At 39.8% G+C, this 16,847-nt stretch overlaps 1 protein-coding gene across 1 annotated transcript; it reads left to right on the top strand.

Moving 5' to 3' along the window:
• The first annotated feature begins 1,888 nt into the window (after positions 1-1,888).
• LOC105898491 (NLR family CARD domain-containing protein 3-like) lies at positions 1,889-12,008 on the top strand. Its single transcript, XM_031579484.2, has 10 exons — positions 1,889-2,454; positions 2,756-2,896; positions 3,443-3,580; positions 4,257-4,394; positions 5,071-5,208; positions 6,611-6,695; positions 8,549-8,738; positions 8,876-10,631; positions 11,344-11,517; positions 11,713-12,008. Exons 2-10 carry the CDS (start codon positions 2,832-2,834, stop codon positions 11,888-11,890), a joined length of 2,862 nt encoding a protein of 953 aa, XP_031435344.2. The 5' UTR covers positions 1,889-2,454; positions 2,756-2,831; the 3' UTR covers positions 11,891-12,008.
• Positions 12,009-16,847: the final 4,839 nt, after the last annotated feature.

Raw genomic sequence — 16,847 nt, forward strand, 5'->3', positions numbered from 1 at the left:
ATACATAATCCATACCAAATGAATAGTGGATACAATGAGGAGAGAACAGAATGAATGAAGAATGAATCAGAAATCTATGATGATGGTGGAAATTATTTACATTCTGGGCAGTAATGAAATGAATGTAACATATTAATGTTTGGTCTTGAATTGATCCTTATGATGTGGGCAGTAGTCTGATCATGGTCTCTTTGCAATCTGAAGTAACTGTTATAGCTGTGTAATTTGATTAGCCAATTGTAACCTCTGCCTGGGCATACCCAGATGACCAGGGTTGGTGGGGGGGAGAATGTTATCTTAGGGCATCAAGGACAGATGGTGGCGTTAAGGGATTGGTTAGTGAGGGGGGAGAACGTTATCTTAGGGCATTAAGGACAGATGGTGGTGTTAAACCACTTTAGCTGGTTTCCTCTTCACTCTGCTCTAGGGTTATATGTGTGTTGAGTGTTTGGGCTGGTTTCCTCTTCACTCTGCTCTAGGGTTATATGTGTGTTGAGTGTTTGGGCTGGTTTCCTCTTCACTCTGCTCTAGGGTTATATGTGTGTTGAGTGTTTGGGCTGGTTTCTTCTTCACTCTGCTCTAGGGTTATATGTGTGTTGAGTGTTTGGGCTGGTTTCCTCTTCGCTCTGCTCTAGGGTTATATGTGTGTTGAGTGTTTGGGCTGGTTTCCTCTTCGCTCTGCTCTCTTCTTCTTGTGCTCTTTCTGCTGCTGCTTCTCCTTTCCTGTCTTTGAGTGTGGAGATCCTCTCTTATCCTCCACTCTTATTCTATCACTCTATCTGTCTGATCCTCTCTTCCCCTCCACTCTTATTCTATCACTCTATCTGTCTGTCTGATCCTCTCTTCCCCTCCACTCTTATTCTATCACTCTATCTGTCTGATCCTCTCTTCCCCTCCACTCTTATTCTATCACTCTGTCTGTCTGTCTGTCTGTCTGTCTGATCATCTCTTCCCCTCCACTCTTATTCTATCACTCTGTTTGTCTCTCTCTCCTTCACCATTTCTATGACCCGTTCATCTCAGGTGTTATTTTCTATCTCATGCATTCAGGTGTATTTGGTCATTTAAGGGAATCTGTTCTCATTGGCATCCAACATACTGAATGTATTAACTTGCTATCATTTACAGTTGTACTTATTCATTTGGGTTATATAGTACATTCAGTTTATTGTATTAATGAACTGTACATTAACCATCATATAACTCCTCGTGTGCCATGCCATTACATTAATTAATTAAGATCTCACAATTGGCCTATATACTGTTTGGTAATATTGTAGGTCATTTAATATTTGCTGGAGTCAGATTAATCGTATTTTCCGCAATATTTATCACTGTATTGATATTGTATCAGTTTATGGGAATTTAGTTTATGTTTAGTTTTGATGAGTTATGTTTAGTTATGGTTGATTGGCATGGTACATGATAATTTTAGTTATACAAGGATGGCAAGGGTGGCACGATCCAACAACAGGGCACAACTGAGTGGCAACAGCTGCAACACACACCGCATGCTGTACCCGGGATCTGTAAAGGCCCTTCTACACAGTACAACATGGCTGTCTGTAGCCCACTGCTGCTAAACACAACAACATGGCTGACTGTAGCCCACTGCTGCTAAACACAACAACATGGCTGTCTGTAGCCCACTGCTGCTAAACACAACAACATGGCTGTCTGTAGCCCACTGCTGCTAAACACAACAACATGGCTGTCTGTAGCCCACTGCTGCTAAACACAACAACATGGCTGTCTGTAGCCCACTCCTGCTAAACACAACAACATGGCTGTCTGTAGCCCACTGCTGCTAAACACAACAACATGGCTGTCTGTAGCCCCCTCCTGCTAAACACAACAACATGGCTGTCTGTCACCCACTGCTGCTAAACACAACAACATGGCTGTCTGTAGCCCACTGCTGCTAACGACAATTTATGACTGAGATGGGTACGGATGAAAGTCCTGCAGTGTGAGACATGAATTAATTCAAAGGTAGCAGGAGCATACGGCTGATATTTAAGAAACAACCATTTTTGACAGCTTTTCATAGTAAATTGCCCTGATTTTTACTGTCAGTTGTTGCCAGTAAGCTCTCTACATGTAGGTGAGGTGTTCTGGGCTACAGGCAAGATAACAAACAGGAGACGTTATTGCTATGCCCCTGTTGCTATGCCCCAGCTCGTAGGCGATGATGAGCTATATGACAAAACGTCTGTCTGACCACTACAACAGGGACATAGCAATAACATTTCCTGCATAACTCCTATCATTCAGGGCCTGTTTTAGAGCAGATATTGCTCAGCAGTCCTCAGTCTCGCAGGTATACTCAATTAAGGCCGACAGCAAATGAACAAAATACACCTCTTTCAACCACAGATAAGAGATAGGCCTACATAACAGTGACTTCATGCAGAGGCTCTGGCTTAGGGCCCCCCTGAGCTCATGGGCCATATGGTAATCCATCCGCTTTTTCACATAAACAATGAATGCATGTGGAAGTTATAAGCCTTTTTCACATAAACATAGTATATGAATGCATGTGGAAGTTATAAGCCTTTTTCACATAAACATAGTATATGAATGCATGTGGAAGTTATAAGCCTTTTTCACATAAACCTAGTATATGAATGCATGTGGAAGTTATAAGAATGCTAATGTATTGAAACTGTATGCTACTGCTAATACTGCTAATGCTACTGGATGGAGAAAGATGAAAATCTCACCAAACCCTTTACTCTGGTACCTTCTTCTTCAGTACGCCTGGTCTGAGAGATGATGCCAGATTAGATGATCAACAGTGAGGGTTTTACGATACCAGCCCTCCCATAAGGATGGAGGAAACAGCAGCCAAAACAAGACTTTCAGAAGGAGGGATGGTGAAGGAATCCTCTTCAAGGTAACTTTGATACAACTGCAATGATATTCATTTGTAGACTGGTGTGTGTGTGTGTGTGTGTGTGTGTGTGTGTGTGTGTGTGTGTGTACATGTGTGGGTGTACTCTCTAAACGCTGGATAGTCATTATATTATTTTATCCAAAGAGACATATAGTTCAGGTAAAGAATACTCTCCCTTTTATTCAAAGAGACATATAGTTCAGGTGAACCCTGGAAAGTGGACTGAGCACAGGAACACACATTTAAAACACACATTTAAACACACATTTGAAACACAAATTAAAAACACACATTTGAAACACACATTTGAAACACACATTTGAAACACACATTTAAAACACACATTTAAAAGGCACATCAATACCACACATTTGAAACAAACATTTAAAACACACATTTAAAACACACATTTGAAACACACATTTGAAACACATTTGAAACACACATTTAAAACACACATTTGAAACACACATTTAACACACATTTGAAATGCACATTTAACACACATTTGAGATAAACTGTGTGAATTCATAATGTTCTATACAGGAGCCTATTGCATCAGGAGAGACCTCCATCACCTGTGCCCTCTTGTGTGTCCATGAAGAGTGACCAGTCAAATCATCCCCCCCTCAACTTCCAAGGTGGAGATGTGACCGATGGATCAATGTCTGGAGGGGCGAAAAGGTAAATTATCACATCTTACAGCATGATGTAATGAAAGAGTGAATTTGGAGGATCAAGAGGAAACAACAAAAAGAACAAATCAACACAAAGATTTTGAAAAGTTTTCATATTTTAAAATGGTATCAGGAAAGAGACAAGTCAGAATTGCATCATCAACTTCCAACATGGTTATGCCATAGATGTATTTAGGCAAGTCCCCACAATAACCACATATGATGGTTGTTATTAAGTGGCAGCATGGATAAAAGGTAAACAAACTGAGGACTTAGAGCATAAACATGGGATATTGCAGCAAGATAAAGATCACCTCAGAGAATTTGCAGCAAATTGCTCCTTGAGGTCTTGTAGTTGTCCCTTCTGTGTTTGCACTCATGATGTAATAAAAGAGTGAATTTATCACAATTACTCATTTAGGAGACTCTTTTATCCAAAAAGACATATAGTTCAGGTAAAGCATACTCTTGCTTTTATCCAAAGACACATATAGTTCAGGTAAAGAATACTCTCCCTTTTATCCAAAGAGACATATAGTTCAGGTAAAGCCTGGAAAGTGGACTGAACACAGGAACACACATTTGAAACACACATTTGAAACACACATTTGAAACGCACATTTGAAACGCACATTTAACACACATTTGAGATAAACTGTGTGAATTCATAATGTTCTATACAGGAGCCTATTGCATCAGGAGAGACCTCCATCACCTGTGCCCTCTTGTGTGTCCATGAAGAGTGACCAGTCAAATCATCCCCCCCTCAACTTCCAAAGTGGAGATGTGACCGATGGATCAATGTCTGGAGGGGCGAAAAGGTAAATTATCACATCTTACAGCATGATGTAATGAAAGAGTGAATTTGGAGGATCAAGAGGAAACAACAAAAAGAACAAATCAACACAAAGATTTTGAAAAGTTTTCATATTTTAAAATGGTATCAGGAAAGAGACAAGTCAGAATTGCATCATCAACTTCCAACATGGTTATGCCATAGATGTATTTAGGCAAGTCCCCACAATAACCACATATGATGGTTGTTATTAAGTGGCAGCATGGATAAAAGGTAAACAAACTGAGGACTTAGAGCATAAACATGGGATATTGCAGCAAGACAAAGATCACCTCAGAGAATTTGCAGCAAATTGCTCCTTGAGGTCTTGTAGTTGTCCCTTCTGTGTTTGCACTCATGATGTAATAAAAGAGTGAATTTATCACAATTACTCATTTAGGAGACTCTTTTATCCAAAAAGACATATAGTTCAGGTAAAGCATACTCTTGCTTTTATCCAAAGACACATATAGTTCAGGTAAAGAATACTCTCCCTTTTATCCAAAGAGACATATAGTTCAGGTAAAGCCTGGAAAGTGGACTGAACACAGGAACACACATTTGAAACACACATTTGAAACACACATTTGAAACGCACATTTGAAACGCACATTTAACACACATTTGAGATAAACTGTGTGAATTCATAATGTTCTATACAGGAGCCTATTGCATCAGGAGAGACCTCCATCACCTGTGCCCTCTTGTGTGTCCATGAAGAGTGACCAGTCAAATCATCCCCCCCTCAACTTCCAAAGTGGAGATGTGACCGATGGATCAATGTCTGGAGGGGCGAAAAGGTAAATTATCACATCTGTAATGAAAGACTAAAATGGTATCAGGAAAGAGACAAGTCAGAATTGCATCATCAACTTCCAACATGGTTATGCCATAGATGTATTAAGTCAAGTCCCCACAACAACCACATGTGATGGTTGTTATTAAGTGGCATCATGGATAAAAGGTAAACAAATTGAGGACTTAGAGCATCAACACAGGATATTGCAGAAAGATAAAGATCAACTCAGAACATTTTCAACAAATTCTTCCTTATAGTCTTGTAGTTGTCCGTTCTGTGTTTGCGCTCACAAAAGCTTCACTCTAAGAACACAGTGTTGGCTTTGTGAATGTCAGTCAAACACATAAACAATCATTCAACATGTTGCCTTGGGAGAGCAGAAGAGAGGGGAATCTAAGTAAAGAAAGAAATAATGAATCATTCTGAGATATCCAACATGGCGGTCTCACTGAAATGTTCCCATACAGAAATGCACATGATATGGGAGCAACCTGTTTCAATGGAGACCCAATATCAATAAATATAAAGCAGCTCATGAACAATAGAGCAACCTCACTGAAACTCAGGATGTGACATCATCACACAGAGTATAAATGACCACAGAGGAACCTCACTGAGACTCAGGATGTGACATCATCACACAGAGTATAAATGACCACAGAGGAACCTCACTGAGACTCAGGATGTGACATCATCACACAGAGTATAAATGACCACAGAGGAACCTCACTGAGACTCAGGATGTGACATCATCACACAGAGTATAAATGACCACAGAGGAACCTCACTGAGACTCAGGATGTGTGACCATGTGTCCCTGAATCCCTTTCTGTGCCCATAGCAAACAGTGTCTGTCTTTACTCAGATAAATACTGGAGCATATGGAGTGAAATTCCTCTTGGTGGACACATTATGCACCAAAGCGTTTACTGTAATCCCTAGCTTCCCCTTAACTCTGTGGAGTCTCAGTAGTAACTTTGTTTGAGTGATGGACACAACCAGTTATCTGGCAGGCCATTTGTGCCTTGTCTTTACGCCTTGGTTCTCCTTCAATGCACCTGTGAAAACCAAATGTAAGAACCAAGCCATGCACCTGCACCCTTTGTATTGCCCTCACCATATTTGAAGCACTATCTGTCACACCACATTTAACTGCAAATGTCTCATCAGACTCCATAGAACATTATGGATTCTAGGGTTAAATAAATCAGACTCCATAGAACATTATGGATTCTAGGGTTAAATAAATCAGCACAGAGAATGATGAGATGCACTCATACAATTACATTTGTAAACAAGGCACCATACACAGCAGCACTGAATTAACATGGGGCTTGTTGTGCACCTAATGTATCCCACTTTCAGGCTTTAATGCTGTTATCCACTCAATGCTTTATACACAGAGGCCAGATGCAGGACTCTAAACCAGATGCTGTCCGTGAACCGTTTACCAAGTCTCAACAGGAGGACCTGAAACACATATTCCAGGTTTGGATGCAGTACTGCTATACTGAATATGCCTAGAGTTGACAATACTGATCATGACTAAAGTGGATGGGGAATATCAGACTGCAGTGGATGTGTAGGACTGTAGCTGTTAGTTCACAGGAATAGAGACAAGTACACACAAGAGAGCATGCTGGGGGAAAGAATACAGTTCATATGCAGCAAACACAGACATACTCATCAATAATGATAATGAATACAGTTCATATGCAGCAAACACAGACATACTCATCAATAATGATAATGAATACAGTTCATATGCAGCAAACACAGACATACTCATCAATAATGATAATGAATACAGTTCATATGCAGCAAACACAGACACTCATCAATAATGATAATGAATACAGTTCATATGCAGCAAACACAGACATACTCATCAATAATGATAATGAATACAGTTCATATCATATGCAGCAAACACAGATGTACTCAGCAGTAATGATAATGAATATTGCTGCAGTGATATGGGTTTAATATGATTTAACATTTGATATTTTATGTCCTTTGGATAGACATGTTAATATAAAATGATCCTTGTGTTAATTTCACAGAGCACTTATTGCATAGTCATGGCTCACATAAGGCTCCTTATCCTTTCCCTATCAGAAGGGCTAAGCCATTTTCTCCAAAGTTATTTGTTTAGATTATTTTAAATATTCTATATTATTGACGGACTTCATGCATGCACATGTACTGCCTTGTAATGCTTTTGAATCTCATTACTTCCTCCCAAGATTCACCTGACTAGAATCAGGCCTGTACATTCAGGCAGCATGTCTCTACTACAAGTCAATCTGTAGAGTATTAGCAGCAGTTAAAGCAGTCTTATCTCACAATAAACCCAATGGCTACTGCTACAGCATGTCTCTACTACAAGTCAATCTGTAGAGTAGAAGCAGCAGTTAAAGTAGACTTATCTCACAGTAAACCCAATGGCTACTGCTACAGCATGTCTCTACTTCAAGTCAATCTCTAGAGTAGAAACAACAGTTAAAGCAGACTTATCTCACAGTAAACCCAATGGTTACTGCTACATCATAGCCTAGATCAATCTCAGTGAAGAGTGAACTAAGTGAAAAGCTGCATCACTTTTCTACAGATGCCTTCTAACATTGTAGCAACACTACAAAAGAGCAGTGTTGTATAATTGATCATGCTGAGTATCATTAAGTAGTAGCATATTGATACTTTGCACAATAACACTTTAGTTGAAGGGTAACTAAATGAGTATTTTAAATCACTTTCATAAACATTTAAAACATGTTTAAAAAGCAACATATATGTTTATGAAGAGCATATGTCAGTATTCACTAGGTGACATAGCATCTTCCATAACATAAACAACATACTGACACAAACGATGCTTGTGTCATGGATAAACTATGTGTGATGATTAACTGTGTACTATGATAAACCCATAACATGAGTAGTGTCATGAATAAACTATGTGTGATGATTAACTGTGTACTATGATAAACCCATAACATGATTAATGTCATGGATAAACTATGTGTGATGATTAACTGTACTATGATAAACCCATAACATGAGTAGTTCTTGCTGTCATATTTTTCCCTGCATCAATACAGTGTAATTTATTATAAACATTTTGTCATTTTACAATTTCTGATATTAGGTCTTCATGAACATGTTAGTGTTGATGAATGCATTCTAAAAGGGTTTTGTGATTTTAACCACGGTGCCACCATTAGGGTTAGAGGTAAACATAAGCACAGTCTGTAAATGTCCTGGTGCTATGGTTCAATGGCATAATGACAATTTAACTAAATTCATGCAATGCAAAGTGTGACCAAATATTTGTATTTTAGATGTTTGAGGAGAACATCATTACCTCTGTGAAGAATGAGCTGAAGATATTCAAGAGGATGCTGAGTCCAGATTACCAAGAGAACTTTGAGAGTAAAGAGGAGGATGAGGGTGAAGCCAGAGAAGCGGCTCTGAAGATGGACTTCCTTAGGAAAATGGAGCTGGGAGATCTTGCTGACAAACTGCAAGAAAGTAAGGATTCTTCCTTTTTTAAATTTGCATTTTTTGCATCAATTAGCTAGATCAGGAAAAAAAAACAGCTATTGTTAGTCGGTAGTGTCAGTGGCTTGCAAAACCATGTTATGTTTTCTTTTGTTTTTTGAAAAAAGATGAGCTGGATGTAGTTTGCAAGGCTGAGCTGAAAAGAAATCTCAAGAACAAGTACCAGAGTGTGTTTGAAGGAATACCCAAGCAAGGAAGCTCTGCTCTTCTAGAAAAGATCTACACAGAGGTCTACATCACAGAGGGAGGAAGTGGAAAAATAAATGAAGAGCATGAGGTCAGACAGATTGAGTCAAGATCCAAGAGACCAGCTGGACAGGAGACATCAATCAAATGCAGTGACATCTTTAAACCCTTACCTGGTCAAGACAAACCAATCAGAAGTGTTGTCACAAAAGGAGTTGCTGGGATTGGTAAAACTGTCTCAGTTCAGAAGTTCATCCTGGACTGGGCAGAGGGAAAAGAAAACCAGGATATTCACTTCATATTTCCACTACTGTTTAGGGAGCTGAACCTCATGAGAGAAAAACAGCTCTCTTTGATGGATCTCCTCCACCACTTCTTCACAGAAATAAAGCAGTCAACTTTTCCCAGCCAAGGGAAGTTCAAAGTGCTGTTCATCTGTGATGGTCTGGATGAATGTCGACTCCAACTAGACTTTCAGAAAAATGAAAGCTTGACTGATGTGAGAAAGGTCACCTCATTGGACATACTCCTGACAAATATCATCACAGGTAATCTGCTCCCCTCTGCTTTACTTTGGATGACCTCTCGACCAGCAGCAGCCAATAAAATCCCGCCTGAGTGTGTTGACCGGGTCACAGAGGTACAAGGGTTCAATGACCCACAGAAGGAGGAGTACTTCAGGAAGAGGATCAGTGATCAGAATCTTGCCAGCAGAATTGTCTCTCACATCAAATCATCAAGGAGCCTCCACATTATGTGCCACATACCAGTGTTCTGCTGGATTGCTGCTACTGTTCTTTCGGTGATTCTTGGCTCTTCAGGAGGTGGACAGATTCCAAAAACTTTGACAGAGATGTTTACCCATTTCTTTATTTTTCAAACCAAACAGAGCAACCTAAAGTTTGAAAATGTGCACGACCTTGATCCACAGTGGAACCAGGAAGTTATCCTTGGTCTTGGAAAGTTGGCACATAAACAGTTAAAAAAGGGTAATCTGATTTTCTATGAAGAAGACCTAAAAGCGTCTGGCATTGATGTCAGAGAGGCAGCAGTATGCTCTGGAATCTGCTCCCAGATCATTCGAGAAGGATCAGGGTTTTATCAAGAAAAGGTTTTCTGCTTTGTGCATTTAAGTGTCCAGGAGTATCATGCAGCTTTATTTCTTCGTCTGAGGTTAATAATGAAACAAGACCCCTGCTTTCAGTGTCTGCACAAATACATGATCACATTACACAAGAATGCCGTGGACAAAGCTTTGGAGCATGAAGATGGACGCTTTGACCTATTCCTCCGTTTCCTTCTTGGCCTCTCTCTGGAGTCTAACCAGACTCTCCTGCATGGCCTACTACAGAGAGGACAAAATCAGATGGGCAATGAAGAAACAATCAGTTACATTAAAGAAAAGATCAGGGAGGTTCCTTCATCAGAAAGGGTCATCAACCTCTTCCACTGTCTGAATGAACTCAATGATCACTCCATAGAGGAAGAGATCCAGAGCTGGCTGAGAACTGTGATACATTTTGAAGCTCAACTCTCACCTGCCCAGTGGTCAGCTCTAGTGTTTGTGCTGCTGACATCAGAACAGAAGCTGGATGAGTTTGACTTGAAGAAGTACATCAGATCTGATGAATGTCTCCTAAGGCTGCAGCCAGTAGTGGAGGAATCTCAGACAGCTCAGTAAGTATGGTTGCAGTGTGTATTATCAGGATGGGTGGGGTTAATGACTCCATCCAACTTTTTAATGCACATTTTGACCATTCGAATAACAAACTACAAACACTTGAAATGCATACGAAATCTTCTAATGCCAATAAACGTTTGCTTTACTAGAGGATGGTGGAGTAACTTGCCATTGTCATATGGTACAATGTGACAAATTTTGAATTAAATGGGTTTATTTGCATAAATTCACATTTGTTGCATTATTATCAGGTTTTCCTGTTAAAGTTGCCCTGATAGCCTTTGGTTTTAATCCCCCAGCTGTTCACAACTACTTCCTTGATTAGGTGAATTTTGAATTGGCAGAATACAGCTGATAAAAGCACACACTGATTTGAATTTAGTTTAGCCGGATTTTCATGAATGCGCATAAAATATGCAAATGAGTTAGATGGAAACCAGCTTCTGACTATTGGCATAGAGTATAATGAGACTAAGTTTAAATGAAATGGGCTTTTGTTGCAATTTAATCACGTTTTCCTGTTAAAGTTGCCCTGACAACCGTTTTGATCCCACAGCTTTTCACAACTCCTCCATTGATTGAGAGTCCATTGTGAAAAAATATTTTATCTGATTTTTGAAATGGTTTAGAAGCACAACACTAATATACAGACGGCAGCAGTGTCCTTTCATTGAGCTTATAGTCACTGGTGGCTGTTTTCCCCTTAAGGCTCAATAGCTGTGGGCTCACTGAAAGGAGCTGTACAGCACTGGCATGTATCCTCAGCAAACCATCTTCAAAACTGAAAAATGTGGATCTCAGTGACAACAGTATGGGAGATATTGGGGTCCAAGAACTCTCTAGCGGACTGGTGAACCCCAACTGTGTACTAGTAACACTCAGGTAAGACATTTTGATTCTACAATTGAGTTCTGTGGTATCATTTGTACTTTTTCAATTCTTGATAAAATATACTTCAAAATAGTGCAAAGTATCCCCATTATTACAGACAATCAGTATTATCATGAATTATATCATGAATGGAACTATTCTTAACAGTAAACTGAGATGAGATGTTATTCCTCTTCCACGCTACAGCCTATCAAACTGCAGTATCACAGAGGAAGGCTTCAGTTCCCTTGCATCAGCACTGAGTTCAAACCCCTCATACATCAGAGAGCTGCAGCTGGGTGGGAATAAAGCAGGAGACTCAGGAGTAAAACATCTTTCTTCTCTTCTAAAGGATCCCAACTGTAAACTGGAGAAACTAGAGTGAGTATCACAAGACCAAATACTGAGTTGTTATCAGTAAATTAGACAGTGATAGTGAACTTTAATGCTTTTCACATATAAAGTTCACTAGTAATTCAGCAGTAAACTTCATATTACTTTCCTTTTCCATCTTTATCACACACACACACACACACACACACACACACACACATAAAAGCAAACGCAAACACACACACATACACACTTACAACACACTCTTCTTTTCCATCTCCATCACACATGCACACACAGACACATACACATACACAGTTACAACACACACTCCTTTTCCCTCTGTATCACAAACGCACACACACAGTTACAAACACACACACTCTTTCTTCTCTTCTGGAGGATCCAAATTGTAAACTGGAGGAACTAAAGTGAGTATCAAAATATCATCAGATACTATAGCAGTGTTGAGAAGCCTCTGAAGTCCCACCAGAGTCATTCCATGTCAAGTGGGACAAATTCAAGGTTGTTCATACACTTCTTAATAGGTATAGTCCCAAATATTAGCTCTCAACTCCCAATAGTTTTGTCACAAAACGATTACTAGAAAAGTATTTAAGCTAGCTCCTTCAAACTTTCTAGGCTTCAAATCTGATACCATTACTTGAAGAATATGGACTTCCAAGGGTGTGGCTTGGGTATATCATAGTATTCTAGGTGCTTGAATTCGCCCGAAAATTTTACTCTACGCTTTGTTGTAGCATCTTCTGTGTCATCTTGTGAACAGTTATGCTTTTTCCATTTCTGTCTTTTTCTGCAGAACTTGCTTGATTTTGTGCTATTTTTAGGCTATCAAGGTCAAAGTTGTCTGCCTCCTGTTCTGACAGTTTCATGTTTGCAGCTGCTGCTTTCTTTGCCTCAGCATCTGCAAAAGCATTTCCTCTCAAAACTGGATCTTTCTTGTTTGTGTGAGTTTGACATTTAATAATTGCTATTTGCTTTGACAATTGTAACGCTTGGATTAAGTTTAGCAAAAGTTCTTTATGCACAGGTATTCCGAAGAATGCATTGGCTATGTCTATTACGGTAAACACTTTTCTTTGCGGTTCTAATTCATTCAGCACGGTATATGGGTCTGGCACAAGCGGTGCTGGAGGCACCACGGCATTATTTACAGCTTGTAGGTCTAGGACCATTCTATGTTCTTCGGGCTCTAACATGACCGTCAACCACCAGTCCCCAGACTGATCCGAGATCAGATCCTTTAATATAATCGTACAATAGGATTTTCTTACGAATTTTTTCTTCATATTCTTCATATTTTCCTCTCCACAGAGGTTCATAAAATACTCATCGCCATAGCTCTGGATCAGGGCCAATTCCACATATTTCGTTTTTTATTATGGTCAGCACGGTTTTGAGAGCTGGTCTGTTTGTAGATGGTTTTAGAGAATAACAATAATAAGATTATCCAGTCCCTTTTACCACATATGAGTCAACCCTAGTTAATTCTAACCTATTTTTTCTTGGAATTCCCTATTCCCAGCGCAGCCATTAAATCTCTACCCATTTAATTTACTGGACATGTACCTGATACTATACCCTACGCTATGGTGTGGTTTTCCACTAACTTTATCAGTTAACATTGTTGCCACTTTTACAGTTTCTCTGTTCGATGTGCCCTGAAGCTGACCTTGTTTTAACTACTTCTTGTGACAATTTTGTTCCCTTTGGCATACAGGCTCTCATTGCTCTTTCAACTTCGACTAAGTTTAATGAATAACTTTGCACTAATAATTTAAATTCCCTCTCCGCTCCCTTTGAGGGATGCGGCACCCCCTCTACTACTTTCATCATTTCTGCATGTGTCCCGTGTCGGTAAACATACATCATGGGCTCCGCACCCTCTACTCCTGCGGCTGTATTAGGCAATTCGATCATTGGATAGTCCTCATCCTCAAATCGATCTGCACTTGCATTATTTATTTTAGCAGTATCGTCTTCATCCTTATAATACACCCATTATATTTCTGCCTCTATCAGGCTGCGATGATGATGCCCTCCCCCTTGTCTGCGTCTCTATAGGGAGGCAGACTTTGGTATTGTTCTTGCTTTCTTTTATTTCGAGTCCCTACATATTCATCATCCTCTTTCAGAGCTAATAAAACTTTCTTTGTCTTTTTCCAGCTTCTTTCTCTCCTACTCCCGCTTTCTATTTTTACATTCAATGTTTCTTTCTTTCGCTCTAAGCATCCACAATTCTACCCAACTCAATAATTTTCTCTGTTGTTTATTCAGCTTGCCTTTACACTCTTTTCTTATTTTATCAGCAAGATGCTTTAATTCAGTCTAGTTTAGATTTCCACTAAATCCACATTTATAATTCCAACGGTGCAGTCTTTTTGTACTACCCGGATGTGCTTCTTCCATAATTTTATCATCTCCTTTTAATGCTTCGGAGCTCTCACCTCCACAGTTTATCAATTTTCCACGCTAAGATTTCTTCTGCCTGATCCGGGCAGTGGTACATTAGGTATCCCTCGCCTAAACCAGTCACTGTTTTTTTTTCTTTAATTTGCTTTCTCAACCTTGTTTGCTTGTCTTATGCTTCACCAATCCGGTTGCCTTTTTACGGCCTTGGGGCTCTTGCGCCCACCGAGAGTGATGCGTCAGACGCACAAATAAGGTTTACTAGACACACTGAGTTTGTCTGAACGATCCAACAATGCGGTTCTTTGCCTTTTTCGGCTAATGGGTTCTTGCACCCACCGTGAGCTTGCTCATTCAGACGCACAGGTGTGTTTTATCAGTCACAGGTGTCACTGGTGACTATCAGGTGTGAGATACACTGGTGACATACAGGTACGTATGCGCAGTGTCAGTTCAATGTTTCTTTGCACACAATTCTATTCTATCCCCTTTTTCTTTTTTCACACATAGACACTTTATCAAACACTTGACTCTCTGCAAGTGTGTGATTCTTCATAAAACTTTATCAAACACTTGACTTTCTTCAAGAGTGTGATTCTTCACAAAACTCTATCAAACACTTGACTTTCTTCAAGTGTGTGATACTTCACAAAACTCGCGTTACTCGCCTAATTATTTTCCCTCTAACCCAGAAGGTGAGCACATCTAATGTAGGCTAAAGTAGCTAGATGTAGGTCAAGGTAGGCCAATTTCTCAGTAACTACTTCGATTGCTACCCCAGTTCTCTACTATCAGTTATCTACTCAGAAGGGCAGCCTTGCTCACCCCTGTGTTAGGAACTTTTGTCACACAGACTTTGTCACACAGACTTTTTTGTCACACAGACTTTTTGTCACACAGACTTTTTTGTCAAACAGACTTGATTCCCGCTATCACACACAGTTAAACAGAGCAGTTTTTGTGTGACTATTTACCACCCACTCACTTGCTGCTTCACCTTCGATCTCCGTGTTGACAGACAAAAACGAACTAATCAATTTTCTAATCTATGGACAATTTAATGACATAGGTTTGTCCTTACCTTATATTTTTGCAGGCCTGCTTTTTGTCTGTCGCCAAGGATCTCGAAGCCACCCTGAGCCTCGTGCTCGAGGTGAGGGTTGGCAGGTCTCCCTCCCAACGTCAGGGATTCACCAAGTTGTAAGAGTATTTTTCACTCTTGCGTGTTGGTTTAGAGAGGAACCACCATAAGAAGCATTTAGTTGTTACAAGATCTGAGATGGTCGAGTGGGGAATTTTCCTTAAATTGTCACGTTTGGCGTGGAATGACTCACCAGTAAAGAGGAGTGTGCGTTATTACAACCAAATTTAATTAGAAATCAAATGGTGAGTGAAAGTTTTACTTTCATATACATCCCCCCCATCATCTCCCTTTAATCTCATTTTTTAACAAATCAAAATCATAGAAGAATCAATTTCTCACTCATGAACTCTCACTCACCCACACACACATTCTCTCTGTCCACACACACACCATTTCAGTCTGTTTCAGATTTATAGCCACACAAACATCTACATAAACCCCACAACCTCTCACATGCACACAAATCAAACAAATTAAAGATTTAGCACCCAAATATATATTTATTCGGCAGTAAGCTCAGATTACATTTGTTTCATTTAAAACATTTTTTGGAGTATCACAGTATCAGTAACAGATGAGTTGCAGTCAATACATTAAGAAGTGTAGTCCTGGCAGTGTTGGGGAGGATGTTTTGTATTCAGCAAAATGAGTCACTCATTTACAATGTGGTCTCCAGCCATGTAATTAGAAAGTTTATGTGAACAGCTGAAATGTTTTTCTTCAAAACAGCAGTATAATGTTAGGTGATCTAACACGTTTTCACAACCAGGGGCGTAACTATAGGGGGTGCAGCAGGTGCGGCTGCACCTGGGCCTGTGGGGTGTCGGGGCCCGTTACCGGGCCCAAAGATATACACGCGTCACACAACGGGCCCCCTCTCTCCAAGTGCAGCGACAGGCGTAGCTCAGCGGGCCCACATTCAGTCTTAGTACAGCGACAAATTTTCTCGGACATGCTTACGTTGAAATAGGCACTGTTAACACATGGATGGCAGTGTCAAATGCTTTATATACACTTGAAAGGGCAAACTTATCTCAGTCATGGTTATTATTATTTTTGGGGGAAAAGTAGCAATTTATAACAAAATCATATGCTTATCCTACATACACTATAGAAACTATCAAAACACTATTCAATTAAATGAATAACTTCTTATTTTCTTTGGTATTTTTGTGATTAGCAATGATGATTGCTGGGTAATATGTATGTTGTTGTCCAATGTCAAGTCTCTATTTGATCATGTGACAATACAATACGATAGTTAAACCAATTCTGATAACCTAGGTCTGAAGGTCTGATAACCTAGTTCATTGAGCACTGCACAGCACAACTTTACTTGTAACAATGCCTTTTAAGCACAAGAGTGGAAGTAGAAAAGGGCAAGAGAAAAAAGAACAGGAGGAGAAGGCGGCAAAGCTGCCTAAATTAGATTATT

Source organism: Clupea harengus, chromosome 2 (genome assembly GCF_900700415.2).
Source record: "Clupea harengus chromosome 2, Ch_v2.0.2, whole genome shotgun sequence".
In the NCBI taxonomy this organism is placed as follows: Eukaryota; Metazoa; Chordata; class Actinopteri; order Clupeiformes; family Clupeidae; genus Clupea; species Clupea harengus.

Excerpts from the sequence above, each read along its gene's own strand:
- LOC105898491 (XM_031579484.2), top strand. The coding sequence starts at position 2,832 with ATGGAGGAAACAGCAGCCAAAACAAGACTTTCAGAAGGAGGGATGGTG. Across the intron at positions 2,897-3,442 it reads GTGAAGGAATCCTCTTCAAG|GAGCCTATTGCATCAGGAGA; the intron begins GTAACTTTGATA and ends TGTTCTATACAG. Across the intron at positions 4,395-5,070 it reads ATGTCTGGAGGGGCGAAAAG|GAGCCTATTGCATCAGGAGA; the intron begins GTAAATTATCAC and ends TGTTCTATACAG.